Consider the following 16,177-nt stretch of genomic DNA (forward strand, 5'->3'; position numbering starts at 1 on the left):
GAGGGAAATTTTTCACACAGTGTGTGTTAGGAGCCTGGAATGCACTGGCAGAGGAGATGGTGGAAGCAGGCACATTGGCAACATTTAAGAGGCATCTGGATGGTTACATGAATAGGGAGGGAATAGAGGGATACAGACTGAATAAGGGCAGAAGGTTTGTTTTTTAGTTTAGTTATGGTGTGATGATCGGCTGTACTTTTCTTTAGTTCTTAGAAGCTTCTAGTTGATCTTCTTCAGTACAGTGGCTGGGCACTGCAAGTGACCTCCATTTCTGGGTCAGGAAAGGGGAAGAATCAGCCAGAATTGCTACTCCAAACTTGAAAATAGTAAGCTGCTGGTAGTTAACACTTGTTGACATTAGTTGAAAATATTCTGAATGCCTGCAGGGCCACCGTATTTTCCTATAATTTCTGCATGCAGTCTTGTATAAATAATGACCATTGGACGTGATAGAAGGCCTGTCATCACATGTGCAAGAGTTGTTTCTCCAGGAGAGAAGGAGAGTGAGTTAACAAATAAGCTGATCATCAAAAAATAACCTAGTGATGAAAAGTAGTGTTGGAGGGGAAAAGAACAATTTTATTCAAAGCTGAAAACATAAGCAGTCTGTCATCTTGCAGGTGATGTTTGTGTGTCCATTTTCCATTCTAATTTGCTTTTTTAAAAATCCTGTTTTCTCATTGTTCCTATTTGAAGCCTTTTACACTGACTCCTCGTCTTGCTAACCTTCCCCCTTTAAATAGCCCCTCATCCATGCCCAAACATCTGTTTCTAAACTCTTTCAGGCTCAATCTCTTCTGGTGTAAAATCCTGGTTACAAGTTGGTTTGTCAAGTCAGGGATTATTTTACAAAACACTTGCCAATTGCATTCCTCGTACTGGAGATGAAGTAAGAAAATGACTTTTATGTTGCCTTTTGATAAGGAGCAGTTTTTCTCAAGCTCACACGTGGAATTGATTTTAATCAACAGTATGTTTGAATTGTCAGTGTTCTGCTATATCCAGTCACTTGGCTGTCGTGAAAATAACAAATGGCACCTGATTTTTGGTACCTAATGAGTGGCGCGCAGGAGGCAAGACTATTTGGTCGTAGCCTTTTTCTGTCTTTTTTTTTAAGAAAAGACTTTTACTCATTTACATTTTCTTTAACTATGTAAAAGTGGACACTTGGCTGAAGTTTGAGGTTTGTTGCCCCCAATGAAATCTGTACCCTTGCATCAAATGTAAAAGAAAGCTAAAGCTCCAAGAAAGCTAAAAATTGGAAGAGACGAAACTACTTATTTTTAAGAATGAATATCTGTGGAGTATGCAGGCTGAAAATCGAATTGAATTAACAGTTCACATTAAAAATAACCATTAGTGATGTACCATGTTAGCTGATCAGAAAGTCTCTTATTTAAGCTAAATCGTTTGTTTTCTTTTATCCTGCCACATCTCATACAGAAGGTGATAACTGGATTATCCAGTTTGACAAAGTACTATTTCTAACAATGTAGTAAAAGTGACAAAGCCTTTGACCTTGTGTTGCTGGGAGATAACACAGAAGTAGGGATTTGTACAGAAGGTGACTTCTTGTGCTCTCTAGTAAGGTTATAATATAGCAAAACAAGAGCATATTTTACTGATGTGGTGGGGGGTGTTGTTGGTGAGAAAGGTCATGGGCAGAGATTCTCTAGTCCCAGACATTCCTCTTCTATGTGTCTTCCTAATGTGGTAATGGGTTTTGATGGTACCAGGACCAGATATGCAGCAAAGGATATTCCGAAAACAAAACTGAATCAAAAAGGAAGTGAGGAAAGAGACCAACAGACCTAGGGCTGGGTATATTCTGGTGAAAATAAATCTTTTTCCAAAAAAAAACTTACTGTTAATTGTTACAAGCATTTAACTAAAACATCGAGTTTCCAGTTCTCTCACGTGGTCTACATTATCTAAATTAGCTGCCTGAAGCAAAAAGTACTTTAGATTCTGAAAAATCAGAATTTTAGTGCATTGTTTTTCTTGTGGTTGTAAATTTTTTGGATAACCTCTGTACATCTGCTTTCAAATTGTCATAATTATTTGCACAGCAACAAAATTGCATCTGAATTATTAAGCCTGCATCCATAAGTCAGTGGTTGAATACAGTTCTAATAACATTCAGCTCTACATTTTGGCATTTTCTCAAGTAAAGTTTATAAGCATTACCTGTTACGGATTGTCTTAAAGATTATATTTTCTTAAGGTAGATATGAGCTTGACCGACCATACAGTGGCTTCCTGTACTGTACTTACTCTTGTTTTTGGATGAAGGAGACCATATCAATCTTGGCTTATAGCTTTTTGAGACTTTTTTTCTCGAATGCATACAATGCGGCTTTGGGCTAATTTTATATTTTAGTACTTTTAAATTAAAATCAGCCCTCTAGGGTGTAATTCCTGTCTGGAATTTAATTTTGATCCGTTAGCTGTTTAGTTCAGTCAGGACTAACTATTCTTTTTTGCTTGTATTTTAGATAATTTGGAGGCATCACCATTCACTAGTAGAGTCATTGGGTCATGGAGTAAGTCAGCATGGAAACAGGCCTTTTGGCCCAAACTGGTCCATGGTGCCCACTCAGTTAGTTCCAGTTGCTCACATTTGATCCATATCCCTCTAAACCCTTCCCATCTATGTACCTATCCAAATGTTTTTATTTAAGTGTTACTATTGTACCTGCCTCAACCACTTGATGGCAGGCTGTAATATAATTTGCTGCAATTTTCCAATGGCTTCCAAATTTTGACCTTGGCAGATATCCTAGGTGGCCAGAAAATAGTTGACCATTTATGAAAATGGTAGCTTTGCCAGCTTGGAGTCCATTCCCAGCACATAGCTGATATAGGATCAGAGCTGAACTTGGTATGGTTGCCTCCACGGAAGTGACAGTCTAATTAACTTTGAATTTGTGCTGCTCAAATGAAAGACAATTTTTCTAACTTTGGAGCCTGTCTGTTAAGGAATGCCATCTTGCAAAATATACCTACGTCTGTATCAGGGCTAATTTTTTTTAATTTTGCAAAGGATTCTAAATTTTTGACAAATAATTAGCAATAGATTAAGTTTCACAAGCTGTTCAATCAGCTAGTTCACATGAAACAAATCCGTTTCTTGCCTTGCAATTGGAATTATCACTTGAATACTTATCCATCTATGTTCCAGAAACATGGAGCAACTTGTGTAACAAACTAAAATGTTGTGCAAAGCACAGATGTTTCAGAAATGCAGGAATTTGAGTAAGCCATTCTGCCTCTTGGCTTTTGTTAGGCATTCAGTTAGAAAGCTGCTGGATGACTTGATCGAAAGTTTTCAAGATCACAGAATAGCACAGAAGGAGGTCATTCAACCCATCATGTCTGCATTTGCTTCCCCCCCACCCCCCAACAACCCTGAGAGTGATACGGCTTGGTGCCATGTGCCTGCCTTTTCCCATACACTTCAATATTGTTTCTATTCAAATATTCACGTCACATTTGCTTTACTTGCCAATCACTTATATCTGTACCCTGTCATTCTCAACCCTTTTTATGAGCAGGAACAGTTTCCCCCTATTTATTCCATCCAGAACTTCATGATTTTAAGCACTTCTCTCAGATTTCCTCTCCATAGGAAAAAAGTCACAACCTTTCCAATCTATCCTCATTTCAGGAATTTCTCATCCCCAGAATCATTTTTGATAGTGGAATGAATGCGTCCTTCCAGCAAGGACACAGGCTGCTTACTGAATTCAGTTTTTGTCTACTTGCTGTCAAAGCCATTGCTGTAATTTAAGCAGCTAAATCTGCATTCTACCATCAAGTGATAATCTTTTGTGCTTCAATCCAGCCCATCACCCAATTGTTTTTTTTTCATTCATTCACAGAATGTGTGCTTCTCTGGCAGGAACAGCATTTATTGCATATCCCTAATTGCCTTTTGAGAGGTGGTGGTGGTGAGCTACCTTCTTGAACCACTACAATTCATTGTAGTAAACCTTCAACTTAGGGAGGAAGTTCCAAGATTTTAACTCAGTGACACTGAAGGAACGTTGTTATATTTCCAAGTCAGGGCGGCTGTCAACTTGGAGGACAACCTACGGGTGATGTTTCTGTATATATGCTGCCCTTAAACTTTGATGTGTTAGTGATCATGGGTTGGAAGTTACTAAGGAGCCTTGCTGAATTTCTGCAGTGCATCTTGAAAATGGTACATACTACTTCTGCTGTGCATCAGTGGTGGAGAGTATGGAATGTTTGTGGATGTGGTGCCAATTAAGTGGGCTGCTTTGACCTGGTGAGTTGAGCTTCTTCAGTATTGACAGAGCTAGTCCAATTCAGTTTCTGATCAAAATTAACCATTTGGATGTTGATAGTCAGGGATACTGCAGTGGTAATGCCATTGAATGTCAAGGGGCAATGGTTTGATTCTCTCTTGTTGGAAATGGTTATTGCCTGACACTTGTGTAGCTAAATGACACTTGTCATTTGTCAGCCCAAGCCTAGATACATTCCAGGTTTTGCTGCTTTTGGACGTGGGCTGCTTCACTATTGGAGTAGTCTCAAATGGTGCTGAATACTGTGTAACCATCAGTGAACATTCTCGCTTCTGATGTTATGATGGAAGGAAGGTCATTGCTGAAGATGGTTAGGCCTAGGACATTTCACTGAGGAACTCTAACAGATATCCTGGAGCTCAGATGACCAACTTCCAACAATCACAATTGTCTTCCTTTGTGCCAGCTATGACTCCAATCAGAAAAGAGATTTCCCAGATTCCCATTGACTCTAGGTTTGCTAGGGCTGCTTGATGCCATGCTTAGTCAAATGGTGGCCTTGATGTCAAGAGCTGTCACACGGCTGCCCTTCTGAAGTTGAGCCCCTTTTCCATGTTTCAGCCAAGGCTTTAATGAGTTCAGGAACTGAATGGCCCTGGCTGAACCCAAGCTGAACATCAGTTTCTTGCTAAGCAAGTGTTGCTCGATAGCATTGATGATGACCCCTTCAAAAAATTTACTGATTAGCGAAAGTAGACTTATGGACAAGTAAATGGCTGGGTTTGATTTGCCCTGCCTTTTGTGTGCAAGACATGTGTGGGGAATTTTCCATGTTCCCAAGTAGATGCCAGTGCTATAGCTGACCTGGAACAGCTTGCTTCCCAAGAACAAGTTTTCAGTGCTATTGCCCAGAATGTTGTCACAGCCCATAGTCCTTGCAGTATCCGATGCATTCAGCCATTTCTCAATGTCACATTAAATTGGCTGAAGATTGGCATCTGTGATGCTGGGGACCTCAAGAGAAGACCAACAAGATGAACCACTCAGCACTTGTGACTGAAGTTAGTTGCAAATGTTTCATCCTTGTCCTTTTGCACTGATATGTTGGGCTGTCCCATTTATTGTAAGTGATCAGATTTGTGGAGCCGCTGTCGCCTGTGGATTGTTTAATTGTCCACCCCATTCACAACTGAACGTGGTGGGACTACAGAGCTCTGGTTGTGAAATTTCTTAGCTCTGTTTGCTTATTTTGTTTGGCACACAAGTAGTAGAACTGGTATTGTAGCTTCACCAGGTTAGTGGCTGAGGTTCTTCCACATGTAACTCCAAAAATCACCACAAGCCATAATGTGTATCTTTCGTGCTTTTACTTGTACAACATGGCGCATTGAAGATCTACGCATAGGCAACATTCACACATGATCCTGTCACTGAGCCCTAAGTTGAAAGTGGAGTGAACTGCATTGACATTACTGTTCAAATCTCAATATCACAAAAAGTTGTGTAATTTATGTTGAACCTGCTGTTTTAGTAAAAGAAATGGAGAATTACATGAGTGAAATCAGGTTTTAAGTGGAGGTGCTGACTATTTCACTGGGAGTTATAAATCAGCGTACTTAACCCGGTTAATTCGCAGGAGTAGCAATGTTTCAACCTCCTTGCCTCCCCTGAACCGCACACATGCTGTCTCTTCCAAATAATGGGCATGTCCCTTAAATTTCAAAGATTGGTTGAGCTATGCATTGACAACAAAATAAATTCACCAAATTACAATAATGTTGGTTTTATAGTATGTTTAAACCATACTTAACTACTTGTGACAGTGGTAGGTATTTTGCGGCAAGTTAATGCTAACACTGAAATGCTAGGAAATTAATTGAGTATGATGCATATTTGGCCTTTTGGTTTTACCATCTGTTGCACTGTTTGTTTGCTTTCTTTTCCATTGTCCTACTGAGTATCAGTTGTTGGCAGCTTGAATCAATAGAGTTGGCACTAAAATTTTAGAGCTCTCTGCCTGTGGGTACAGAAAAGCAGGAGACAAAAATATCAGTCACTGAGTATTCAGTCAAAAGTTGAAATGCTAAAAATTCTGCAGATGCAGCAGAGTCGGAATTGGCACAATATTTTATAGAACTTAATGTCTTTGAACAGTATGAGTGCTTCTACCATTTTTTTGTTTCTCTTGTCTCTCTACTGATTTGTGTTATGAGGAAGATGCCGTGTTTAAATCTCTGGTTCCTGATCCATTATCATAAAAGCTCATTTCGATTTTGTTCCGACCAATCACACTTTCACTATAATAAAAATGGAAAGTGCTTGAGACCTTCAGGTCTGGCAACAAATTGACATTTCAAGTCTGATATGGCTCTTCATTGGAACACTTTTAATGCATTGGCTGTTCTTGGTTTTCTGCCGCTTCACTTTTGAGATTTTATTCCTGAAGTGAAAGCCTGCTGTATGATTCAAGATGATGAATGTTAATGAGATATTCAAAAGCGGAAGGTACCTAGATGAGGCCTGATCCCTGTCTGGAAAGATGTAGTTCAGAAGAGGGCATTATTGTTGACCATCCTTGTATATGGTGGGCTGACCAACATTCAGTAACCTATTGCAAATTAGAAATTTAATGTGAGATCTTTATGGTCTCTTGTAGCATATTGCTAAGCCATCAGTAACAATGTGTCTTTGCTGGCTTTTTGGGATTCTATATACTTAAAATTCGGGGACCTGTAAGACTTCAAGTACAGAAAGAACTTGGCAGCAGTATGTTTTAATAAGTGCCATTGATGTCTAAGTAACTGAGAAATTTTCAATAATTTTACTATGTCTAAGTTATAGTATTTGTGTTTCTTCGTGTTGATGAATTCTTATACCCTCAAAGTTTATACTGCAGTGACTTTAGTAATTATTTTGTTCCACAGTGTTTGCTAACAAATGTTCAATATTGTTGCTAACAATGTTTTTGTAGACTAAATTAATTTGTACATTGTTTTTTCTTTAAAAAAAAACAGATTATTTATGGAAATCCTCAATTGCTGTACAGATTGTGATGAAATTCAGTTCAAGGAAGATGGAGCGTGGTCGCCAATGAGAATGAAGAAGGAGGTCCAGGAAGTGAATTCCGCTTATAATGGTGTTGAAGGTATGCCTTTTGTTACAAGGACATGGGGACCAAGCAGAAAGATCAGGTTAGATGGATAGCAGACGTAGCCATTTAACCCAAACTACCTGTGATTAGTGAAATCTGAACAGTGGTGCGGTCATAGAATCTCTTTCACCTCTTAGTTCAAAATCATAGTGCGTTAATGAGATAAAAATTTATTGACAATAAATCAGCATGTTAAATGTAGCGTTAGAGTGGGTAGTGTGGGAATCAGTAAAGAAAGGGAATGCTATAACAAGCTAGGCATGCACTCTTTTTTTTAAATTCCAGGAAGTGAAAGAGTAGAGTAAATCCTTTCGGTCTTCTATTTCCCACCTTCTTTGAGTACCAAGCCCGATAGTAATCAAGCCCGTAACCTGCATTCCACCAGTTTGTTACAATGTTCTGTCATGTGAATAATAATCCATTGTATGTCTTGCTGAAAGAACTCAAGAAAAGAGAAATTGTTCACAGCTGAAAAATCACCAGCACAAGTGTCCCAGTTTCTGCCTTTGAGCTTGCTTTGTATGTGCCTTTTGTTTTTTTTTTCCAGAAATACTGACCATGAGTTTAAATTGTTTACTAGGTGCTTGTAAAAGCTTGACTGAGCACAGGCATTCATCTCAAGATAATAGAAAGGTTGAAGTGATTGATCTGACGATTGACAGTTCTTCGGAAGAGGAGGAAGAGGAACCACCTGCAAAGCGGTACCCTTCGATATCTTCTCCATCACCACCCATCAACAAGGGGTAAGCTTTGAATTATAGTTGTTCTGTTATGAGATTGTTTGTGTGTTTGCAAGGAACTTGGATACAACGAAAATAACATCCACATTTTGATGGATTTCAAACAATCTCTCTCCACAGTCATTTCAAAGCTGGTATTGCATGCAGAATAAAATGTGTGTACTTGTCCCAAATCATCCTTGTTGGTATATTAATCAGTTTCTATGCTTCTGCATTCTTGTATTCATTTCCAATCTTGTCTTTCTCTCTACCTTCAAAAGTCTTCACAAAATTTGAACTTTGCTCTTAGTTTAGTTTGCCTGTTTTCTATTTGTACAGTGCCTTGGTTGTTTCATATATGAAAAGCAGTATATAAATGGCAGCAGCAGTTACTTGAGCATCAGGATTGCAAAACAATTGTCAGATGCTACTGTTTAATTGTTGACAATTACTGTCATTATTTTTTCAGCCAACTTTAAACACTCTTATAGTTTTCTCTGATCTTGAGGATTATTAATGCTGAAGCATAGCTCCCCGTCTCCTGCCCAAACGACTGCTGTTCATTGCAAATCTGGGCAGAAATTGCAGAATTAATGTCTCTGGAAAATCCTGTTTGTGTTTTTCATTTAACTGCAGGAAGTCTTTCTCAACATGAACACGTTGGAACTTCATTTTAAAATCAAGACCTTTAAATTATCCAAATGACCAGCTGGATCTTCAGTTATCTGCTTCAGCCTTTGTCGTGTGACCTTAAAAATGATCAATGTTGGTTCCCTTGGGGTGATTCTAATCAGTTATATTGGCCACAAAATTCCACTTTAGCCTTGAATGAGTTGGACTAGTTAAGCTTCCACAGCAAAGGCAGTAGTGCACACATTACCAAATAAATCTGGCACTTTTTTCTTGTTCATGGTTTTCAGATTTTTCATTCTCATTTCTGTTTTCTTCCTCGTCACCACTTACCTTTTTCTGGAGACAACGCCATGTCTCGTAAACCTTGATGAGCACCATGCACCTTTGGTGCTTTGTCTGAGTGTCCGTGCTTTGCTTTACAGGGCAGTTAACTGTCATGCTATACTGAACAGGACCAGATTTGATTGCAATTTAACATCCGCTGAGGGCAGGTTATTGCACGTGAGCAGGAATATGGTTCATGCTGACAGTTGCTAATTCATCAGAGAATAGAAATCAAAATTGCTTCTCTTTGGTCTGTTACAACTGAGTTAAAAGTGAAATGGCTTGAACATTTCATGTCTCGTACACAGAGTTCTAAATCTCCACCATCAGACATCACCAGTAACAAGAACTCCAAGCATACCAACTCTGGATACCAACTTTATCTCTGCTCCTTTTCAAGACTACCGTCATTCATACCACTTACCAACTCTGCCGTATGAACTGCAAGGTAAGCTACTTGCAACAGGATGTGTCTTCGTCTGTGGCTTTGATGCTGAGAAATCATGTATTTAAGAAAGAAATAATACCATTTAACCACAACATCATTAGTGATACAATCCTAAATCCACATTCAGAAAGTGCTACAGCTCAATGTTAACTTTATCTCTTTGAATCCCCTCAAACTCATGGAGTAAAATAAAGTCAACAAAAAACATAAAAAATGAGTGTTTCTGATTTGCTTATTCAGGGTTGGTGAGATTCTTTGAAATGTGTTTTTTGATCATCTATCATGTAGGTATCAGACATGCAGTATTATCCTCCTTTCTCCCCTAAAGGGACTGATGAAGCTCATTTCAAGTTCCGAGCATTTGGCTTGACTCACTCCAGTCTAATGTTTAGTATCATGTGAGCCTAAATATTCGTTATGGGCACGCTCTTTGTCAGTGGAGTCATTACAGCAGGCCTGTTTCTGTGTTCTTGCCCGATTTCTGTTTCTGTTCTTACTAATTTCCATTCTGCCCTCAAATGATATGCATCTCCCTTTTTGAAGGAGCTGCTGGACAGATGTGAGGAGTCAGAATCTTGTGTGATCTGTCTTTACTGTTTCCCAAGCTTAGTGGTTCTGTGGTCAGCGATGTAGTCTTTTAAATGCCACCTCTGGCTGAAAGGTAAATTGAGACCAAATTGGTTTCAAATCTGGGACCTTACATGTGTGGCTAATGTAATCCAATCTCTCATTTCATATCAAGTTAAGCAGCGGAGTGTAAACTCTTCAGTAATGAATTGATCATTTTGAAAGCACACATATCTACTCATATAAGTAGCATCATATTTTTCAATATGCTTTTAATGATCACTTTCCATGTTCTAAGACAAGCTTCTTTGTTTGTCACTTGCTTCGTTTAAATTGTAGAAATTGTTAAATTGAACCAGCACAACACATTAACATTGCCAAACCCACCTTTCTTATCCCAATAGCATATTCATAGTCCAGGCACTTAACACTGTCAGGATAAGGTGTTATTAACAGTGTAAACATGGGGAAGCTGTCTCATGGGTATTGCTGTGCAGTGATCCAAGCTAAACAAACAGATGTAAAACCCTGTAGTCACTTGACCTTGTTCCCTGATCTGTTGCGATGTGAATACAAATGAAGCCCAATATCCAGAAGTCTAATTGCACTAAGCTTTGTACCATTATAAAATTTTGAGACATTTGGGACATGTATTTTATCATAATATTTCACTATTCCTTTGTTTGAACAGGTTTAGACCTATTTCCCTTTTTACAAGGAGATAATCAGGTATGTAATATGTCTGTGCACTTTTGCCATTGAAATCTTGATTTCTTTATGTCAAGAATGCATTGGTGGTTTCCATGTGATTGCTCATGTAAAGACCTCATGGATTGTGATGTCAGTGGAAATCGATTTCCTGCCAATGTCAAGTTTTAGAACATAATCTCAAGTAAGTTCAAGAATAGAATACTAACAAGGTGTGGAATAGCAGGTGACAAACATTTTGTTACCAATAGCACTGTCTGATAATTGTCCCAAATACAAGGTGTTTTGTTCCACCATAGGCTGTATGACAGTCAAATCTGAGATATGTACTTAGTGTAATTACAGGCAAGTGAATTACAGGCATGGGGAAGGCAATGGCCTAGTGGTATCTGGTCAGCGAGACCTCATCCCATGAATGAATAAGAAAAAGAAAATAAGAGCTATATTTAAACTTGCTTTCACCTTTTCCATCCTCCCTCCAAACTACAGCTGGGGGTCTGATGTGATTGTCCCCAGTTTGATGAAATGTGCACAGAGTAACTATTGAAACTGGAGCCTTTCTGGTACATACGGTTCAGTGTTGAATCACATTGTGTATTTATCAATTGGACATCATAGAGGCTATCACTTGAAAAGACTACAGTCCATGATAGTTTACTGTAGCTTGCTTTTACATTGATGATTTCTCCCAAACATAAGTTTGAGGTTTAGGGTGCATCATACTTCAATTAAATGCTCCTTCAGGGCGGCACAGTGGTTAGCACTGCTGCCTCACAGTGCCAGGGACTTGGGTTTGATTCCACCTTAGGGTGACTGTCTATGTGGTGTTTGCACATTCTCCTGTCTGTGTGGGTTTCCCCCGGGTGCTCTGATTTCCTCCCACTGACCAAAGATGTGCACAGTAGGTGGATTGGTCATACTAAATTGTACCATAGTATCTAGGAGATGTGCGGGCTAGCTGGATTAGCCATGGTAAAAAGAAAACGTGTGTGGTGGGTCTGGGAGGGCTGCTCTCCGGAGAGTCCGTGCAGACTCGATGGGCCGAATAGCTGCCTCCTGCACTGAAGGGATGTTATATCACGGTATGTCCTGGGACAAGTAATCTAGAGATTTAACCTATTGATCTGGGTAAGGTCAGAAATCGCCACACAAGGTTATAGTCCAACGAGTTTATCTGAAATCACAAGCTTTGGGAGTGCTGTCCCTTTGTCAGGTGAAGTGTGACTTCTGACCTTATCCACCCCAGTCCAACACCGGCATCTCCATGCTATTGATCCAGAGACATTGGTCCAGACCTCACCCCAGTGGCTTAGGAATTTAAATTTAGTTTGTTTAATAAATATGGAATAAAAGCTGATATCAATAATGATGACCATGTAAGTATCAGGTTGTCATTTACTGCTGTCCTTTAGGGAAGAAAACCTACTGTCTGGCCTGTGTGTGCCATCAGGTGCACAAAAAACCACTTGACGCTTTCTTGCCCTCTGAAATGGTCACGCGATCAATCCTCCGTCAAGAAGACAGCTCCCCAGTAGCAATGCTGACCTTGCATATCTCATGAATGACCAAAGGAGAGAAATAATTTAAGAGGTCATTTATCCATTGTCTTAGTGAGGAGAAAGTGTAAGGAACGGATAGCACAAGATGAAGACATCATCTGAACAAGAATTGTAAACCCAGAATAGAATAAGTTTATAAATATCTATGAAGTAACTACCTTCAGAAAAATATTTGGAACTTGACCTGTCTTGTGAGGAATGCAAATACCATTATTGCAAGTTGTATCAAATAGTAGGTTTTGTTGAATGTTTCAGTGCATTAAAGGTTAAGTGTATTTACTTTAACTTTAGGAATGGAAGCTGTTTTATATGCCGATGTAGAGTCTAATAAATGTCAATATTTGAATACTTGCGCATTATAATTAGTCAGAGTGGCTTTGAGACGAAGAATTATAATCTTGCTTAAGCTCTCAAAGCAGTATTAATATACTGATATTAATGTTCATTGCTCTCTTGTTATTGCTACCATAGCATTACAACACCTCCCTCCTTGCTGCTGCTGCTGCAGCAGCCAGTGCTTCAGAGGATCAGGACCTCATTCACTCTTCGCTCAACCGATTCTTCCCTTATGGCTCTTCGCAGATGTTCCTGGAGCAGCCAAACTCTGCACCTGCCAATACACTGGCGGTAACAAACGGCAGCAGCAGTGGAAGTAACAGCAGTCTCGTCTCTTCCAGCAGCTTGCGGGAAAACCTCGGGCATCCTGGGGCTAACAGGAGCAATGTGGAAAGTGGCACCATCTTTGGCACCATGCCAGATGTTATTTCATTGGACTAAGATTTGAAATAATAAGATATAATGTGTTTTTTTTTGTGTGGTTGGGGTGGTGGGGGCAGGGGGTTGGGGCAGAAAGAGGAAAAGAAAATCTGGTTGGTTTCATCTTTTAAAAATAAATTTAGAAGTGTAGAGACCCTTTTTTAAATAAACAAAAAAATTTTAAAAAGACATCATGTACAGAGAACAAAATACTATATTTTCAGTTAACTTTTGTATATAAATTCGAACTGTCTGTCTTTTAAGGTTATTTCAGTTCACTTTGTGAAAGCAGAGTTTTTACGATGTATTTGTCTGTTCTGTGATATTACTTTTTTGTATTTGTTGTTCGATGGCATTATTTCCTTCGCAGTTGTCATTATTTCAATTAGGAATTTTCCATTCATGTACTTCATTGTAGAATATTCTTTCTTTCAGAAAGAACTGCGATGTCAATGGTTGACAACAATAGTATTTTCTTTTTTGTGCAAAATAATTTTATTATACTTTTTAAGTTATGTAAAGAATCTCAACTGTTTCCCATATCATTCCCTCTGCATTTGCAGGAAGTAGCTTTGGAGAATGCACAGTATCGTACAATTTTTCCACACAAAAAAAAGGCCATTTCTGTTTTTTTTAAATTGGTGTTAAGCTATCTCCTCTCAATTTTGATTTGTGTTTCATATTACAAAGTAGCATTTTTCAAGCATTAAGGAATTTTTAAATTAATAACAGAGGAGTGAGTTCTGTCACACCTTTCATACTTCAGAGAGTCAGAAATTAATTTCACTTTCAATGTTACATGAAAAGCTCTAATTGCAGAATATCTCCACAGCTTGTGTATTTTTATTTTAGTTATTTTCCCATTGTGCATATAGTACTGTCCGTTAAGCAGTGTTTTAAGTTTTATAACCAGCCTTCCAGGGAGATACCAGCTTCAATGTGCACATATCTGATGTCCCATGACATAAACCATCTACTTCTACATGATATACTCCCAGCTGAAATGGGACTGACAGAATTCGGAGAATCATGGGCATGTTATTGACTTATCAGTTAATCATACTGTCCCTTACATGACCTTTTGTTTTAATTCATGTTCCATTAATTTGATGATGCTTAATCAGTGCTCTGAGATCTTTGTCATGTGTGACAGCCCCAACTGGTTGTTTTCCAAGGTGAATTCAATTTCCCCTCTCATAATGCATTCAATGGCTTGAATACAAAGAGCAGGATTGGCAGGCAAATATCTGGAATGTTATTAGCTAAAAAAACCCATCGTTTTAATAATCTGTATCTTTATCATACACCTCCACTGTTATGTTACGTATTGATTCAGTTAGTTCACTGGAGAAATGACTTGTTTTTGTATGCTGTGTTCTACTTAGAATTATGTTGGAAAGACACCATCTGATACAGGACCCACCAGTGTAACTTCAAGTTATACAAATCAAGAAGTTCCAAGTTAAGTTTCAAGCCTGTGTTGTTAGTGGATCCAAGCTTGGCATAGTGGGGCACTGTAATTGACACCTCTTTGAGTTGAAGTTATAGTTAGTTGGGGTTTCTGCTCCTAATTACTGATTAGTGACCTTGCTTAAAATACATGTAGGTATAGAATCAGGACAGCTTCAGATTTGTCTATGTTTTGTGACCTTGTACACCCCTACAGTTGAAATGTCCTTTGGACACACTCTGTAGACATGAGGAATGGTTAATAATGACCATTTAAATAAGGACTTGGAAAGTGATCTATCCAATGAAACCATACACCAGCAACAAGAGAACACGTTTCAGAGATGAGAAAATGGAACAAGTTATAACCAAAGAATGCAAATGAATGAAACTTGAGTAATAGAAGTACAATTGGCTGAGGTAGGGGGAGAAGTTGATTTTTGTCAATTGAAGATTATGTAAGCTGATCTGTAGTACTGTCCAAAGGATCAATTGTTTAGCCACTTAGTGAAAATGATTCAGTGAGGAATATGCAAGGGAGTTGTATCTGGTTTATAAAAATGTGTTACAATACATGCATCAGGTCTGCTGTAGCAATGAATGGGCTTGATGTTGAAACAGTGGGCAGATGCTTTATGCTCTAATTAGCATTTATTTCTAGCATTCTCCTTGGTTCACCAATTCCAGTTTTAATGGGGCTGAATACAGTGGATTTGGTTCATTGGAATCCAATACTTGGATGTAATTTGGTTACGGGCCTGTCTTACGTAGTTGGATCTTTCAGGTCATGTGCTGCATTTTGGCAAGTGAAAGGAATTTTTATAGGAGAAAAACTAGCTTGTATGCAGCGTTATTTACTTGACACTTATTTTGGAATTATCCAGGAGTGTGCCATGTTGAGAGTCTATTTATACTGGAAATATCACTGTAAGTAGAACTCTCACAAGCATGAAACTCCACCTCTTCAGTGAATTTGTAAGTCCTGTAATCCGTTCTCTCCGAAGGTGTCAAAGACAGCTCTAATACTTCTACTGCCTTAAATCTTTCACAGTGCTGGTTTCCATGACCGCATGCCAAACCAGAGAAATGGCCTTTTTTTTTATAATTGAGTATAGTAAACCAGTGTTGGTTTGTATAAAGTACCACGTGAAAATATTTATTTCATGCATTGAAAGCAATTGTTTACCTAATGAATGTTACCTGTTAATGTAGAGATCTTTTAGATGTAATAAAACAGCAAAAACATCCCAGCAACAGAATTGGTTATTCTCCTTTTCAACTTCCACTTGTGTTGTTTACTTTGTAAGCTTTTTGGAAGTTTTTCTGTTAATGAAGCAAATATTGAGATTGTGTGTTTCTTTGGTCCAGGTATACCGTCCCTTCCCTTGGGTTAAAAAAAAACACAAATAGGAAAGACAGTTATTTCTGGTCATATTACCCACCGGATATAGTACCATGCCATTTTTACTTCAGGTACAGAAGAATCAACATTGGAGCATTACTCACCACATTACTGACATTAATGGTCCAGGGAAGGCTTGTTGAGGTGTTCTGAAAAGGAAGTTGAGTCATCTTGGGCTGACGTCACAGGT

The 16,177-nt window shown here is 38.6% G+C and overlaps 1 protein-coding gene across 1 annotated transcript in view; it reads left to right on the forward strand.

The window, feature by feature from the left end:
* Nucleotides 1-15,841, forward strand: part of pias1b (protein inhibitor of activated STAT, 1b) — a 90,494-nt gene extending 74,653 nt beyond the window's left edge. Inside the window, exons 10-14 of the mRNA XM_048615856.1 lie at nucleotides 7,286-7,416; nucleotides 8,003-8,165; nucleotides 9,407-9,546; nucleotides 10,805-10,842; nucleotides 12,852-15,841. Of these exons, the coding sequence (XP_048471813.1) occupies nucleotides 7,286-7,416; nucleotides 8,003-8,165; nucleotides 9,407-9,546; nucleotides 10,805-10,842; nucleotides 12,852-13,157 (778 nt within the window). The 3' untranslated portion in view covers nucleotides 13,158-15,841. The remainder of the gene's footprint in view (nucleotides 1-7,285; nucleotides 7,417-8,002; nucleotides 8,166-9,406; nucleotides 9,547-10,804; nucleotides 10,843-12,851) is intronic.
* The last annotated feature ends 336 nt before the right edge of the window (nucleotides 15,842-16,177 follow it).

This window comes from Rhincodon typus, chromosome 33, assembly GCF_021869965.1.
Source record: "Rhincodon typus isolate 14 chromosome 33, sRhiTyp1.1, whole genome shotgun sequence".
Classification (NCBI taxonomy): Eukaryota; Metazoa; Chordata; class Chondrichthyes; order Orectolobiformes; family Rhincodontidae; genus Rhincodon; species Rhincodon typus.